Source organism: Syngnathus typhle, linkage group LG17 (genome assembly GCF_033458585.1).
Source record: "Syngnathus typhle isolate RoL2023-S1 ecotype Sweden linkage group LG17, RoL_Styp_1.0, whole genome shotgun sequence".
In the NCBI taxonomy this organism is placed as follows: Eukaryota; Metazoa; Chordata; class Actinopteri; order Syngnathiformes; family Syngnathidae; genus Syngnathus; species Syngnathus typhle.
The window spans coordinates 1,773,992-1,791,849 of record NC_083754.1 but is presented as its reverse complement, the minus strand read 5'-3'; the positions used below and the strand labels follow the sequence as shown (position 1 = coordinate 1,791,849).

Here is a 17,858-nt window from a genome sequence, read left to right as displayed (position 1 = left end):
TTGCTGGAGGCCATGACTGGGAGAGAGACAGAGAGGCAGGCTCATTTGGCAAAGCCAATCAAGGCACATCTAGAAGAAAAAAAAGAAGTGATCTTGAGAAAAATGAAGTTCCTTTTTTTGAATGACTGTCCAAAACAATGAGGAACTTTGAGCAAAGAAAATAATCATTAAAACCACAGCAGGCTGCTTGGTGGATTTTTCTGTTGCTCCACTTTGCACAACTCCTCCTGTTGCCTTATTTCAAACATTTGAATTTTTTTTTTTTTATTGTGATGACATTCTTTGCATTCTTCTAACCAATTTTGATAGAACACTCCATTTTGGCAGGAAGTCAAAAGCCGATACAGCCTTCAGGTAATATTTATAACGTCTGTATTTTCGGACAGGCCGAATTTCATTTCCTTATTTCCTGAAATGAATGCAAACCAGACTTTTGTGTGAGCAATTCATCTTTGAAATGGAATTCTATTTGTACCGCTGCGGTAATTTCTACCAACAGGAGATTGATATCCAAAATATGGATTATAATAACCCGAGCGTCAGTCGTATTTATCAAACCAACACCGCTGAGCTAGAAATAACATCAGCGCTCGGAAATGGATGAACTACATTTTCAATGACTGCTGTTATTGACGGATAGCTTTGCTTTGGCCGTGCACGTCAATAATCTTTCAGGCTGATGAGAGCGAGAGAGAGAGAGAGAGAGAGAGAGAGAGCGCCAGCTTCTTTGTTCAAGAAGAGAGTCAATTATCAGACACATTATTAAGGAAGGTGGAGATAAATTGGTGGAGATAAAGTACGTGCAGAAAGTGCTGCAAGCTGATAAACGGCTAGAGAAGACACATCTAACTCTCTTTATCGAATCTCATTCATTCCGACTTTCTTTCTACCAGCGCACATACACATGTACTCCACATCCATCCACTTGACAATATTGCCATCACAGCACAATTGCATTCTATTACAGCCCAATTTCACTCCAGAAGAATACACGGAATGGAAATTGGGTTGTGTCAGCTGTGAAGCGGTCAGCTATTTAAATGACGTGCACTCTGCCCGTACAGTCTGTCAATGTTCTCCAGAGCTAACCGACAAGGAATTAAGACAAGTCGGGATGTCTCAAGATTGATTTCAAATGAATTCTGTGTTTTGTTTTAGCTTGGCAGAATACGAGGGGGAAAAAATACAATGAAATAAATCAATAAAAAGAATAAGTTAGAGTTAAGAAATGTTTTTCATGCTTTCAAATGACCCACAAGAGGACGAGCAGAAAGAGACAATGGATGGGCCAATATCCGTTAGGATATCATCATCATTAAAGACATACTGATGATATCACCCATCATAAAACATCCATTCGTCCATTTTTTTTTTCAAATTTTATCATTAGGGCCGCGGGTGTGCTGGAGCTCATCCCGGCTGGACTTGAATTAACCTAACATGCGTACTTTTGAAATTTTGGGGGAAGCCAAAGAACCTGAAGAATAACTATACATAAATATAATAAATATGAAAATAGGCTTCTCATGAGGAAATTCAAATAAGAGGCTGAATCTGTCAGTTTTTTTTTTATGTATTCACCCAACCAATGTGACCTTGTGGGGGAAAAAAGGAATCTCCACCGACAGGAATTAAATCTCCACCTCAGGGTGAATAAATCTACGGCAGCAGTTTTAGAGGCAAGTCGGAATTCTAAAAGCTTTCCTGATTTAAAATGCGTCTTAGTATAAAGAAGACCTGATCCGTAATTTGAGATCATTCATTTTTTAACATGGAGCTGTTTTTTTTTATATCTGTGCATTTGAGCCTTGGAGAGCCATCGTAAATGTCAAACATGGCCCATGTGACTGGAGTAAGAAAGAAAAGAAAAAAACACTTATGGGTCACATGCACATCAACTTAAAGTTTGAAAAGAACAAGATGGATCAGTGGATTTTCATAATTCTCTATTCAATTCCGTTCAAAGCCTTTCTTTCCTTTTCAGTTCAGCACCCTTTTACTGGACAGCGACAGTTTTCTGCTCGCCTTTGGACTCCTCACTCTCTTCAATCTTTCTACTTCACAATGATCCATGAATTTCATTTTGGGATCCAAACTATCTTTAGCCTTCCTCACCTTTTTTTTTTTTTTTTTTTTTTAACTCCCAGGGTGTAGTGAGTTATGAGTCCAATGTGGCAAGACTGAAACCCATTATTGGATTACAACGTGATTGAATGGGCAGCTTTGTCTCCAGAGTCTTGATGCATCTGACGACTTTAATTCATATTTTTCAAACCATTTTGATGCATTTTATTCCTACGGGCATTTCTTCTCCTCTCTCCTCCTCCTGTTTAATATCACACACTCCCTCCAATCCCAATCCGGCACTCCCTCCCTCTACTCCTGCATCCCGCTTTATCTCTCCCTCCCTCTCTCGTTCTCCCCTTCATCTCACCTCCAGCCAGCCAGCCTCCTCCTCGATCGCGCAGCCTCCACTTTCTCTTTCCACTTATCTCTTTCTCCCGTCCACTCGGCTCTCCCGTCAGCAGCTCTGCAGGCTCGCTGCTCTCCGTCCAACCGCCGAGGACTCAGAGGCACTCAGGACTAAGTCTCTGTCATTGCAGGTAAGTGGCACTGTTGATCATTGAGTGCTTTTGGGCTGGAAAAAAAAAAGAAGAACAAAAAAAAGTAAAGAAAGAGGAGAAACAAAGTGTATGCTGTCGGGGTGCGTTTGGTGTATTACACGATGGTGTCGAAAAAGACTTAAAAGACACAATTAGTGGTAGATAACGGGTTCATCCAAAGTCCAAATTAAGCTATGTCACCACTAAAGCAGATCGATAATTGCAATATAAAAATGAAATATAAGCTAGAAAATATGATGACAGGATCGGAGCATGATTCCAACTGGATGCTTCTAACAGAGGCAAAATCCCATTCACAAAGCGGAGCTGAGAAGTGGCCATGGTGATTGGTTCTCTGAAACCTGTGAGTCACTCTGTGTGTGCATACATGTGCGTGTGTGTGTGTGTGTGTAAAGGGGGAAATCCATTACATTCTTTTACAAGCGCTGGTGAGTCTCAGAGCAGAACCTTGAATGATTTTTTTTTTCCCTTGTACACTATATATGCATTGCATGGCCGGTGGTGCAAATTGTGACCATGATGATGATGATGATGATCGAGTGTCACATTAAAAGACATTTTGGTATCATTGGCGCAACGCAGTCTAACATCTCGTGGCTGTTTTGATTTTGCAGCTTTTTTGTTTCCTTAAATCTTTTTGACTAGTTGCATCTGTCGCTGCTGCGCTACAAAATCTGCCCTTCAGGATGAACAGCTGTGTCCTGAAGGGCAAAGAGACTTTGGATATATTCTCAGGTGGATTATAATGGCTATCTAGAGAGAGGATGAGATTTATCCCAATACACACCTCAATGTTAGGCATAAACTATCATTGTTATATGATTATTTTATTCAAATAAACACCAGAATATTGACGAGTTGGGATATGAAGAGGACCTAGACTTGAATCTTGAGGAACACCTGATACTCTCCATTCCAACAGTTATCATTTCTTCTATGCAGTTCGAAATGGGCGTTTGCACCGTTGTGGGGATGAACACTCTCGGCCAATTAAAATGACACCTTTAAATTTAGCGCAGTGGCCTTCATGGCAGAAGTAGTCCAATGCAGGACATTGGCGTGCACAAAATACATTGAAGAAGAACTGCAAGAACATCTCCATTTACGGATGATGTAAATCTCCTCATAATCGTCCTTCCTCGTCTTTGAAACGCAGAGCATTTCCCAATTAGCTAGCAGTCAGGTGGAAAGGATGTTAACATCCACACTTGATTTTCTGGGGAATTGTGTCATTTAACAAGTGGAGTGTGAAACGCCACGTATGATAGAAGACTCCAGGGGAGAGAGTTGAAGACAGGTGTGGAATGGCACCATGCCGGTGCGACTGACTCTCATTGTCCCTGAGGTGAGGACATGCAAGCCGCCTTGAAATTTGACCTGTGTCAGTGGTCCAGGTGTTTACGTTTCCAATATTTTGACTATATGTGGCCGCCCTGATCCAATTAAAGCCTCTGAGTGACAGCAGAGAGCTGACAGGGGGTGTCGGTTGGATTGTGATATGGAGCCTGTCACGTGTTTGCCCCTGACATGACTTTTGGATTTCATACACTGTTACATTGAAATGACACAATAGATAGGGGGCAAAGGACAAATAATGGTGACCATGCAAATTGGAAGAATGTGTTGAGATGAGGACTTGTTCTTGACACCTGCCATCGTCGTCTGCTAATTCATTCAGCGACTTATTGCTATGTGCGTTTACAGAAGTTTTGCCTTTTGTGCCTTATGATACGCAATATGATTTGTCATCCATTTATGCAATTCCACTTTTATATCAGATCACCTGAGGGCAACCCTAATCATAATATAGTCCGCAATAAACCAAGTTTGACACATTTCCGAGCGAGTGGCTGCTAAATTTGTGTTTGGCCATAATACGCTCATGCCTCATTATGCAACATGATTGATTCATCCATCCATACCTGTATGGGCAAATTCAACCTGGTTTTACTTTTAATATGATTTTTTTTTTGCCGTTAATTCCCTTAATACTCAGCAGAAATGTGCTAACTTAAGATCCCTCATTGCAATTGTTAAAATGAAAATCTTCCTCAGGCAAGACGTGGAAATTGCTCGACACGCTTCGACTTGAGCATCAGGCCAGCGCGTCGCTACGCTTTCTCGAGCACTTTTCCTGAATAATTAGCCTTGGCAACCACGGAACGGAGTTCGCCTTGAGAGAATTTGCATTTGTGCTGATTTTGTCATGACAAAGTACAATTAACCTCACGTTCGGGGCACTTGTTAAAGGACGTTAATTAAAACGTGGCGATACGAGAAGAAAGTGGAAGGCAATGTATTTTTTTTTTTTTTTGCTGAGGTGACAAAAAATGAATTCGACACATGCCTCTGCCTTCAAATTACATTTGGATGCTTTGTTCTCGTTTTTGGGGTGGACAGCTGGTCACAACCATAAATGGACAGTGCCAATAAACTGTTGTAATTGAACTGGCATCACAGCGGATGATTTGACACTCATTCCGGCCTAAACATGGAGATTTTGCTCCACGTGATCTTTGCCAAGGTCAAAGAGGCAGATGGCACGTGGGAAAGTATGCCTTTGTCTTACAAATGCAAGACATATCCAGAAGATGGCGCTATTCTGGGTTCAAAAATGTGGATTTTATATTTGCCAGAAGGCAGGCTCGTTTGTTTGTATTTTTTTTTCCCACTTCTCAAAGATATCAGATTGGTATCATCAGTTGAATATGCGCTAAAATAGATTCTATCAAGCTCCATCTTTGTCGCAAGGTCATGTAAACAAGAAACCTTTGTTATCCAAACAAATCACTGTGTGTCCTTGAGGTAGTACTTTTTGTGTAGTTGAGTTTATTCTGGAAGGTGTTTCCAAAAAAACAGCAGCGTGACAAGAGGTCCAAAAAGTTGATGCTAATTTTAGAGTGACACAAAGGTTAGCCCTGCACAAAGAGACTCAACTCATTTCTAATTAGAAAAGCCATAACCTCTTAAATGAGATCATTAGCAAAGCCACGGTCAGATGGGAACAGAGTGAGAGTGAAAATGGATTGAGACTTTTCTTAATTTAGAGCCTGCTCCTTTTTTTTTTTTAGGGAAAGAAGAATTAAAGAAGATGAGGATGTGACCTATTTTGTTACTGCCACTTAAAAGCCTTCACTTGGGAAAACAGGCAATTTATTTATAGGCTTACACCATGTTTTTTTAAAATTGGTAAAAAGCATCAATAATAGGTTAAGCGGTTAGTTGGCAACCCGCATTTAAAAGTCTGACTCGGCATATATTTTTATAACACCATCATTGGCATCTGATTATAATATAAACAATTTATACAAATAAACAGGCGCTTGAGCTACTTCAATAAACTTTTTCAATCTTAAATCATGGGAATTGGGGGAAAAAGGTGATCGGAAAAGTGAAGAAACAAACAGTCAAACGTCAAACCGAATTGCATAAACAACTAAGAGTGTGAATGACAGCTAATCTCAATAGCTGAGATTAGGCTGAACTAGCAAAACGAGCATTTGGCGTGGAGGCTTTCCCTAATCAATCCGTCCATCCGTCCATCCATCCCTCCCTCCCTCCCTCGCTTTGGCACGTCCTGCTCCTCATGCCTAAACAGCGTCGTCCTTTCTCTGCATTCATCTGACCTTCATTCCTTACCACTTCATTTCATTTAATCCACAAACCATACCAAATCAAGCGGCACCTTTCCAAATTGCCAGCTCATCGACTCGCCGCTGCTAATCGACTGTTTGTCAAAGTTAAACTGGAGTTTTTTTTTACCCGTCACATCACGGATTTATCAAAGTAGAACATAGAAGTGTCCATCTTCACTCAATTTTGGTTGCATTCCAAATTGTCCATATTTTTTTTTTCATCCAAACTTCAAGGTGTCACTGTATTTAATTTCAAGCCTTCATCTCTGCTGGAATCCTGGTCATGACTGAACACGAACAGTGATGTGATGCGAAATTAAAAAGAAAGTTTGTATGATGTGTCCAAATAGTTGCGATGAAAGGATTACTCTGATCATATCTGATCAATTCTGATAAGCATTCAAAGGCAGTTGGATCAAAGTAAGCAGAAGTTTTAGATGTTGACTTGACTGGAATATAGTCTATTTAAAGTGCTTTACCTTCACTTTCTTTGGTCTCCTTTTCAAAAAGCAGCAGAAGAGGTCAAACAATCCATTTGGACATTGTTGTCTTCTTAATTCCTGCAAGTCTGAAAATTTGCAGAATTATGCTTCGCTGATGTAACCGACTTAGAAGCCACTTTCTTGCACGCATACCTCGGAGCTGAAAGTCACGTCTTTTGTAGCTTTATGAATGGCCGCGGATCACAAGTGAAAGCGACTCGGGCTTCCCTGACCTTCCCCTCATTTTGCAAGAAGCCTGCTCGCCACCAGCAGGCCCGAGGCCAGTCCTGAGCGGACCAAGGCTCACATTTGTATACGAGTGCGTGTCTTTGTGTATGAGCCGCCACTTTCTGCTGCAAGGTCAGTCGGCAGCGCTGCAGGAGACAAATGGGTGCGGGTGGAAAGGATGTCATCTGCTGCTGCTGCTGCTGACCAGATATCACTGCTGGAGGTAGCCACACAAAGCATCACGCACTTCCCGTGTTCAATCATGTGGAGTCACATGAGCAAACGGCAATCGCACTATAAATGTTAATGGAGCAAAGTCGAGTATGTCGACACTTGCTTTACTCCTCCACTCAGAGACTTAGCAACAATATTGAATATTAATGAATGGGACAATATTTACACAGTGTCCCTGCTGTGTCTTTTATTGAATGCATCCATCAAGTCCATTCAGCTCACATTTTAGGATGGCTTTAAATATTAAAGAGTTGAAAAATGGATGAAAGTCAGACTTACCCCTAACAAGGTGGCCCCATACGTATCTTCTTTTCTGCATTTTCTGATTTTTTTCCTCAGAGGATGGCTCCGCCCAGCAGTTTTGATGAGAGGACACACATAAAAGAAAGTTTCAAAAAACGGAAAAACTCATTTTTAATTGACAAAAATAATACCCTTCCACTGTCAAATTGGTTGAAATACTGTTTAGAAATTCTTATTTCAAATCGACTTCCTGTTGTTGCCCTGAAATAAGAAAAGCACAAACAATTTTCACCTCGATCAATTGTAATTATTACTTGCTGAAAGGCTCTGATTAGTTGATTAAAAATGGGAGGCCTATTCCCTGCAATGATTATAAACATTTTATTTGTTGTTTACAGAAGTGACCTCAGGGCCCATCTAGAAATCAAGAGTGCTCCTTCTAAAGTGTGACTTTAACAAGCCCTAGCTCTTACCAATAACTCGGCTCTCCCGTTGCCAGACGCTGGTGCGTCCAGAATACAAATTGTGTTTTCCTTTCTTTATTTGGGTGGGCGGTAGCGGAGGAGGCTTGATGGGCAAAATGTTGTCCGCCAAGTCGAAAAGGAGCCTGTAATAAGGTGATGAAGCTGCTCCATTCACAAAAAGACAAGAGGACAAAGAGGCTGGAATGGAAAAGTGGCGAGAACATATTGGATGGTGAATGGACGAGGAAATAACAAATGAATAAATGGGACCAAAAAAAAAAAAAGGCTCTTTTGCCATATACAACAAATGTATCTGATTGGGCCCAAAAATATATATTATGAATTCAATTAATTAATAAAAATACTGTAAGACATAAAAAGAAGCATCAGACTTTAGAAGACATTTAAAATGTTGACTTCTCATGCATTAAGGGCTTTTTTTTTTTTTTAGTTAGCATTTTGTCAAATAATGTTATCCCGCAAGCCTAACTGGACTCCATCACTGAGGAGAAAAAAAAAACAAGGCCCTTGCATCACACTGCGAGGCAGAGAGGCATGACGAAGACTGCAGCATTTTCAGAGGCGCATTTGCACACACCGCACTGCAGCTTAAAGCACAATTACAAAGTAGTTAACATAGAGTCGACATTGCTTTACTTATGATTTCATCCAACACATTAGTTTTGCCTTAACAGGACCTTAGTATTTAATCTTATTTGTATAGAAAGGTTTTTTTTCAAAGTTCATAATTACTACCGTAATCTTCGGACTATAAGTCGCGTTTTTTTTCACAGTTTGGGTGGGGGGGCGACTTATACTCAGGAGCGACTTATATACATATATATGTTTTTTTTCACTTTTTGGGGCATTTTATGGCTGGTGCGACTTATACTCCAGTGCGACTTATAGTCCGAAAATTATGGTATATTTAGGTTTGAATTGCCTGAAAACATCCCAAACAGTCCAACCTTAAGTGCTATGTGAATACTTGCATCATCTGCACTACTGTTACGCTTTGTGAATATTTTGGCAGAAAAGTTGGCCTGGGGGGGGTTTGTCTTTGTCTGGCAACTCCAACATAAGAAGCGGCGGCGGCCCGCCCACTGAAGAGGAGAGAAGAGGTCAAAGTCAAGCGCGTCATTTCGATGACGCCTCGATTGTGTTGATGCAGCAAAGTGCAAAGAACACTGCAGAAGTGCGGGGGACACCCTTTGCAGTTATCACTTGCTGGGCAGATCAAATTCGACTGTACTTGCTAAGCTAAGGGATGCTAGGCGCTAACCAGCCTTGCACATTGCATTCCGTGCACACAGCACATTCTAAACATAGTGATTGTTGAAGGTCATTGCTTATACTTTCCCATTTGCTTTTTTGCACTGCCCCGAGGTTGTGCTACACTAATCACACCGGCTGCTTTCACACGTATTTGCTGAGTCAGCGCATGGCTTGAGAAATTTGCTTTGTTTACTGATTCGGCAGACTTTGAAAATCCCACTCAAATCTCAGAGTCAAAAAAATAATCACACAGCTGATGAATTTACGGATTTTTTTGGGGGGGGTGCAAAATTACGCTTCACTTCATAGATGGAGAATTCAAAAATTGATGGTGAGTCCTTTCCTTATAGGGAACAGATTGTGTTAAATAGGGATATCGTATAATTGTCCAGGGAGACAGCCAGCTAGGAAAAAAAAAATGGTGTAAATTAAAATATTTCCGGCCCACATTCATGTCTATACATTATCCCTGCATATTTTTATTTTTTTATGAATTGTGTAAATTGCATCAATTGCAGAATGATAACACTGTTGTCTGACCAAGTGACCACAGATGGCCGGCAAAATGTGTTTTCCTGGAAAAAGAGAGGGGGGGGGGAGGCTTAACTGTAAGTCTCCTCATACGGGCATCATTGTGTCCACTGCACCTGGGTTAGAAGAGCCTCTCTGCCAAATGATCCCATTGGATGAATGGAGGGAGGACAGAACGAGAGAAAAAATATTGAATCAAGGATTTAGAGGCGAGGGGAAAAGGGGATCCAAAATGTGCCGGGGAGAGAGGGCCATGATGAGATCACATCGATGTGTTTTGCTAACAACAAATGCGCGTGGGAAATGAACGGCCGGAGAAACAAAGGTGGGCGAATAGATGGATGCCGAGGCAGCCAGATAAATGAGGTGGTTTGTGAGGGGGGGGGACCTTCCGTGGGATGGACACAAATGGGTGAAATGAGCAAAAAGGAAAATTACAAAAAAATGGAGACTGGGAAAGAGGAGGATGACTGTAATTAATTCCAAACATCAGGCCAAAAGTGATGAGCACTACTTGGATGTAGAAGGTGTCGCAATACTTTTTTTTTTTTTTCAATCATTTTACTTGCCGTTTATGAATGGGATCTGTGAAAATTGGGTATTGTTAAAATCGGGTGCATGTTTGGTCAGGTAAAATCAATGCAGAAGCTACTTGAGATGCGCAAGTCCAATTTTGTCCCATCTCACCTGAATGGAGAGTGGCAAGTTGACAAAATGAAGGACAACAACCAAGACCTTGATGAAAATAATGGACGTCAGCCAGCTAAGACAAATCAAGATGTGGTTTTCTCTTGGCAAGAAAAGAGGAAGGACAGTTATCACCTTGACAGCGGAAGAAGAGATGCAAAGGGAAAAAAAAGAAGAGGGGATGATATGGAGAATGAAAGAGGACAAAATGAGAAAATGAATGAGGCCAACAAAAGCGCTCACGTTAAAACACGCTTCCATCTGTCAGAAAAGAAAATTGAAAATTCCTTCTCTGCCTCCGGATTGTTTGTGGTTGGCTACAAACGTCTTTTCGCTCCTGTTGCATGAATACTGTACTTTGGGGAATTGAGCATTTCTTCTATCTAAAATGAGTCTCCAGAAGCCTGAATGGAATGCAAATGGATCACCATATGGACTCGGTGTGGAGTTTCCATGTTCTGCAACTCTGGTTTGCTGCCACAAGGTGTGTGTGTATGGGGACACCACTTTTTTTTTTTTTTTTTATATCATCACATTCTCATCATCAGCAATTTATGCACTGTGTCCCAACTCATGCCAAGTCTCATTAATGTTATCTCGCTTCCAGTGGCAACTTGTTTTGATCAACCAAGCCCGTTTGTTGTGCACTATGGCAAGTGGAACGAGGACTGTTTGGCATGCCAGAAGCAATTTCTACCATATAATGTGTTAACTTCACAAGTAGAAAACATTGCAGATGATAAAGACCAAATATTGCTGTCACTCATTGGCAGAGCTTGAGGGGGGGGGGGGGGATAAAGGGCAAAGACCCCCTGAAATTTGCTTTGGGTATGTAAAAATACAGTTTTTGTTTGTTTAGTGGACTAGTTGTGATGTCTTGGTTAGAATTACGTGTCAGAGAACGAGCGCAAAAAGCATGTACAGTAATTGTGTACGTGTCCGGAGGGATGATCGGGCTGGAGCGTCAGCCTGAAGCCGATGGAGCCCAGTTCTATCCAAAGCAAGCCAAGCGTGAGAGCATGAGCAAGAAGCAGAAAGCAATGAAGTGAAATTAAAACCCGCTGGTGGTTAGACGCTAGCCCCAAAGGAGGCTTGACTCAATTCTAGACCTCATCAAGACAATAAACCGGAAAAACTAGCCACAATGCAGGCACAACATTCGTCGCAACTTCTAAAAGCTCTATTAAAAAGTCTTTTGCCGTGTGAAAAGCTTTTTACTATTTTTATGTGAACCAGAGCAGATAAAAAGATCAGTTGGTAGGCTGGCACAAAACAAAGCACATTGAAAAGACTTAAGGAGCTAAAAAAATAAAATCAGTATTTTTGAATAGATTAAAAAAAAAAAGCTAAATAAAACTCGTTTTAGTGAAAACAAGGTTGCTGGAGTTCATCTTCACAGTCCATGCGGCTGCACTGGCGGTCCCCCGAGCCGTCCATAATGTAATAACGGCCTGCGGCAGTCACAAGGGCGCACCTAATAAGGCTAACAAGTCATGTCAGCATGGGACATTAGCGGCCAGGGGATCCAGGTGCATTAAGCCGACTTAATTATAGCCTCCTTTGTGTCCACACACACACGGTTAAAATGTGTGCGGTGACACATTTACTTTGACTGCCAATGACGGCTATGGACGTCAAAGTTGCATTTGTAACTGGGCTGGCTGCAACGTCACATTTCAGAAAACAGACACAAAGTCTTTAAAAAGAGAACTTAGCCAAAAAAACAAACAAAGGGGAAACGAAAAAGCAACCTTATTTTGCTTACTGCTGCAGCCTTGCAAGCTCATGAAAAAAAACAAAAAACAATCTAACAGGCAGTAGTGCCGACTTTGCCTCAACATGCCCTATTTCACAAGTCCACAAAGCAATTCAGTGTCCTACAGTCAAATACGGATTGGATCCAGGATTTTTAATCTACTCCCTGAGAATGTTCGTGTTTGGCTTGCTGATGATGCCAATTCGCGAGCGCTTCTTTTATATACATCCTACTGTTCGCTGTTGGAGCCCCGAGTCAAAATGAGATTAGTACACAGAGGTGCCCGAGAAAAATATGATCTGAGCGCTCATGAAACATATTAAAAAAAAAAATCCAACACCTCCGAAAGTGATTAGATAAAAGCCAATATGATCATCTTGTCTGCCGAGTTGTTGTTAGTTGTGTCAACCTAATAAATTGTTAATGGGGAACACGTGCGCAAGCCTTATTTCGTTTTAATTCATCTATTTGATGGATGATATCCGCTCTTCCTTTCAGCTTTGCACACAAACGAGAATCCTTTTCCCGACTGACTCGTGGAATGGAGGGGAAATTACATTAAGGTGTAATACGGTCGGCACACGGTGAGCCGGTTAATGTGTGTTAATGAAGCAATCCATAAACGGAAAAATAAACTGTGCATAAAGGGCACATTTGCGCCCAAGGTGCTCTCTCTTTTATTTGGTTATTGCGCTAATGCATTTGTAATGCGCTGCATCTCGTTTGAGGTCATAACAACTTTCCTCTGGTTTCACCAAACGACAACAAGACGCTGCAGCGGCCAATAAATCGCACAACCTGCGATGAAATCGATTTGCGAAGCTGCGCCGCTTCTATTTGGAAACCGAGGGGAAGAGCTGTAATTATGTTTTCTATTGAGAGGCACAACAGATGAATGACAGCGCCGCAACGAGAAAGTTCGATAAGTGACCCGGCTGCTCCTGTCTTCATCTTGCCGTCTAAATGAAATCCGACAAATCCTCTCTTCACCTGCGCAGACGTCTGCCTGTCAACACATCATCACAGAGGTCACTCAGTAAATGTGTTTCTCCATCCATCCATCCATCCATCCATCCATCCATCCATCCATCCATCCATCCATCCGTCCATCCGTCCATCCATCCATCCATCCATCCATCCATCGTGACAAATTGTTTGAGCACAACGGGCCGCCATTTTGCCATTAGTATGCCAATCAGCTGCCATATATTCATTCATTTGCAACAACCTGCTTGGGAGTCCCATAAGTAATCAGACAAAGCCTAACCTTTCCAACGATGGAGACAGGGACATAATCAAACAATGCCAAGCCGGGCCTCAAATTAGGATGTTGTTTAGCTACAAAGCAATTGATTGTGTTGATTAAGTATGTGATGTTGTCATTGATGTGGAAATAGAAGGAGGCCATGAAAGGCGTCCTCTTGGCTCCACCCCTGATAGTTCCCCTTGTGTTCCAAGCGTCGAGCAAGAGCAAACCTCCTCGCTTATGTCGATTTGTTAGCGTCTTATTTTCTCCTTCCTTCATTCCATGGTGGAATCCAACGTTGACCTCCCAACGCCGCTTCCCCCCTCTGCGTCAACTCCCTCTGCTTTTAATCTCGTCTCAGTCATTTCTTGTTTAATATTCCGTCTTTCATTATCATCATCCAAGGATTACCTGTCAGAACTTCATCGTGCTTTCATCTAGTCAGAAGGAGGTGAGAGGCTCGCCTCTGGTGGCCTTTTTTTTTTTCTTTGCTGCCGTGATACCAGCGTTTTAATTGCACCGATAAAATAGTTGGATATTTGGTTGTTTGCTCGCGCTGGCAAGTAATCCTTTCAAGTTAATTAGTGGCAATACATTGTATAAAAAAGGTGCAATTAGGGTTGTTCCTAATGGAGGGAAGAAAAAGAGAAAACACATCAAGAGCATTTAATATATCAGTGGAGATGCTAAATGCTTTGAAGCAAGTGTTAAATGAAAGGAGAAAGCTTCAATTAAAAGTGGAAAGAAAAGAGACAGACGATGCTTTGGCCATGGGGTGGGTGGTGGTCGTAATCATCTCAGAGGGGGATTAGAGGACAGAGAGGTCCCTTGGGTGGGCGGAGGGAGAAAATTAGGTGAAGAAATCCAATAGCTGCAAGGAGGAAGGCACAATAGGGGGGGAGGAAGGACAAAACAAGGGTGGGACCAACATAACAAGGCTGGCCCACTCTTTGACCATCATTAATAGCCATGTTAAATAGCGTAAAGAAATATATAATATTAGAATAATATAATAAAATGATATATAATATTATAAAAAATATGATATAAAATAATATATAATAAATATATTTATATATATTCAGTTTTTCATCCAGAGATGCAGTCAAGGAGTGTCTAAAATGCAATCAAAGTCAATAAATCAAATGAAGTAGAGTCATCCAAAATAAAAGATCGAAGATGCTATTTGACTTTGCTGAACTGGTTCCTCCATAGAATGAGATTAAATTTAGATAGTGAGACAGCATCTCCGGCAGGTAATTACTTTCCGATAGCCAGCGTTTGCTTGCAAAATGAGAAGCGGCCAGGGCTTACTTGCGATTTATTTCAAGGTCACATTTTAACGACACCTAATTAGACTGACCACGGGTGTAGCCAAACTTTGTCAAAATGCTGATGGAAGCAAACTTGTTGATTCACCTATGAGGAATGATCTATGAATTTATCAAATAAAAAGAAATGCATGTATTCCACTATGAAGATTCACTAACAGAAGAATACTTGGATAATTAAAGTTAATGAGATGGACACTCAAGGAAACATTGCTGACTTTTTTTTTCCCCAAGGCTTACAATCTGTGCTTGAAATAATGGGCATTTTTAATTTGTTTGTTAATATTACATGCAAATATGTCAAGTGGTCTCAGCACTGGCGCCCGCCCGCTTTTATTATGTTTGTTTTGCAAATGAATCTCATGAATGTGTACGTAAGTTTATTAGACTGCAAATCGTAGCAGAATGTGTCACATGGGAGGATGGATAAAAGTTGTGAATATTTTATGACTTATTTGCGGGGTTTGTTTTTTGTTTGTTTTATTTATCATTTTTTTCTTAATTGTTACTTTTCTTGCGTTATTTTCTTTTACTACTTCTACATCAAACATATAAAAAGCAGGTACAGAGTTACAATCCACATTTTTTTGTCTGTCCGTATCTATTTGTGTGTTCTTCCTATCAGCATCAGCTTTCATTGCATTTGAGCATCAATTATGTAAATATTATGCAATTTAGAGGAGCTTCATGGGACAATAAATTAGCTCTCAGGCTCAGGGAAATAATAGCCTGCTGCATCTGTTTATATAATAATAACTCATCCTTCTCGGTTCCTAATATAAAAGCATTTTAGAGTCATCATTATTCAAAATATCAGCGACTGTATAAATGCAAACTTCCTGGGTCTTTCTGCAGCCTACTATTACTGTAAATAAATATCAGTTGACTTTGTCCAGTTCCGCTGAGAGCTGATCGGCTTAGGTTATCACACCAAGTCAATCTTAGCCGGCCGGCCGCTTCATTGTTTGCTTTCCCTCCAGACACCTTTGTGCTAAAGGTCACAAAAGAAGCTTGCGCTGGTAATAATAAATGATTGAACATGTGGCCACACAAGTTAAGTACTGCTCACTATTGATCCATGTGTGCAGGCCTGTGTCACCAAAGTAGATAAGACTGCAGAGCTTCGAGAAGCTCATATATCACCTGCTGTGATGAAAACCACAAATGGAGGTCACCTTCATTAATACAAGTGCTTGTCTGGCTAAATGCTACCATTAACGTTGGACAAATACATGATGTTATTTCTTCTGTGTCTTAAGTGCTAATAAGTCATTTAAATATTGACGGTACAATTAAAGCTAATAGATGGGTCGCCACACTTCAAATGAAGTTTCAGCCTGTGTTTTGACTGGAAAAAGATATTCATACATAAAATACTTTCAAATGCACCACGCACGGCCGTATTGATTGTTTGTGTCCAGAACCCACAGAGAATCTTGTGAAGGATGAAGACATTTGTGTCTACATCTAACTTCTACAGTATCTTTGTGTTGAAGCTTATTAAGAAGGAGAGGGCATCAGTCAAAGTCCCAAGAGGGGGACACCTTCATAAGGTTGTGTCAAACCAAAGCGCTTCTTTTGCGAGTGGATATTTAAAAATCTATATACAATCGCAATTATTTTGCTTTTTTTTTTTTAAGCCCGGAGTTATATGCGGTTATAATTCACATTCACGGTGGAAAACCTTTTAAATGATTAATCATTATTAATTTTGTTGTCCATTACAAAAAGAAATTGAACAGGGGTGTGTAGACTTTTTCTAGGGGCTTTTGTGTCATCAGAAGTGGGATGGATAGTGAAGTCTTATTTAGTATTTCAGAGACAGCTGAAGACTCAGATGGTCTGTTTAATCCCCGCTGACTTGGCCCTCCGGCCCGCTTTTATGTGTAGCGGCTCTACCAGGAAAATGTTCTAGTCGTATATGCGGCGCTGGCTGCCATCTGTGCTTCTTCCTGACTGCTTCATTCTACTTTTGTGCTTTTACTCGACTTCTGACTTGTCTCCAACAGCCAAAATGGCGATGAACAGCATCCTCAACGCTGACAACATCAAGAAAGCACTCGATGCATTTGCAGGTGAATTCAAGTGAAACATTTTTGACAGCTTCCACTCGGATCGATTGACAAGATGCCGTTTGGTCATGACGTGAACTTTTTGTTTTGTGTGCGCAGCGGCCGACTCTTTTGACCATAAGAGTTTTTTTGACATGATCGGCCTGAAGAACAAATCCGCTGACGATGTGAAGAAGGTCTTCACGGTGCTGGATGCCGACAACAGTGGCTACATAGAGGAGGAGGAGCTCAAGTAAGAGAAATAACAAGGATGAGATGAAGCCTAGATATAATTCTGATGTTTTGAATCCGCTTAGATTTGTCTTGAAGGGCTTTGCCAAAGATGGCAGGGACCTGACCGATAAGGAAACCAAAACATTTTTACACGCGGCCGACAAGGATGGAGACGGCAAGATTGGAGTAGAAGGTAAAAGTACCATAACAATACAGCTGCATGGAATTTAAATTTAAATTAAATTTAAAATAAATAAAATAATTAAATAAATACTTTTTAAAATTAGTTGATTTTTTAAAATTATTTTAAATAATATTTTTATTTGAATTTATTCTTTTCGCTTCTCTTAGAGTTTACCACCCTTGTGAAAGAATAAGCACCTGTGAAGACGGAGCCCAAAAGACCTCCTGAGCCCATGGCCTCCATCCTTTTGATTGCACAATAAAGCCAAACACATTGCCCCGAAGCCACATGCACTCATCCCATCTTCTCCCTTTTCTACAAACTCTTCTTGTTTGCGCTTATGTATAGAGAATAAAAACATGGCTGCAGGACGTAGACCTTGCATTATAAAGCAAAGTAGATATGTGGAGAGATAATATGCCAGACCTATCCCCCCCCCCCCTCTGTGCTTATCTACATATCTTTCTTATTTTAATTTTCTCAGCCATTGCAGCCCCTCCCAAATTAAAATGAGATGTATTATTGTCATGCCATAAGAAGAATGCGGTTAAGCTGTGAATGAAAATAAATATGAATAAAATAAAGACCGTGTGACTTGAACTCGCTTTGTTGTTGTTTTTTTGCTGCACTTTTTCCTCAAGCAGAGCAACTGA

At 40.8% G+C, this 17,858-nt stretch overlaps 1 protein-coding gene across 6 annotated transcripts; it reads left to right on the top strand.

The window, feature by feature from the left end:
• The first annotated feature begins 147 nt into the window (after positions 1–147).
• On the top strand, positions 148–17,805 carry pvalb6 (parvalbumin 6). 6 transcript variants are annotated; one of them, XM_061303164.1, is made up of 6 exons: positions 148–354; positions 2,529–2,603; positions 16,746–16,811; positions 16,908–17,040; positions 17,105–17,214; positions 17,373–17,805. In XM_061303164.1, exons 3-6 carry the CDS (start codon positions 16,751–16,753, stop codon positions 17,396–17,398), a joined length of 330 nt encoding a protein of 109 aa, XP_061159148.1. In that variant the 5' UTR covers positions 148–354; positions 2,529–2,603; positions 16,746–16,750; the 3' UTR covers positions 17,399–17,805. The 6 variants fall into 6 exon arrangements, with proteins under 6 accessions (XP_061159148.1, XP_061159150.1, XP_061159147.1 ...); XM_061303166.1 differs by having other exon boundaries at positions 2,526–2,603; XM_061303163.1 differs by having other exon boundaries at positions 2,441–2,603.
• The last annotated feature ends 53 nt before the right edge of the window (positions 17,806–17,858 follow it).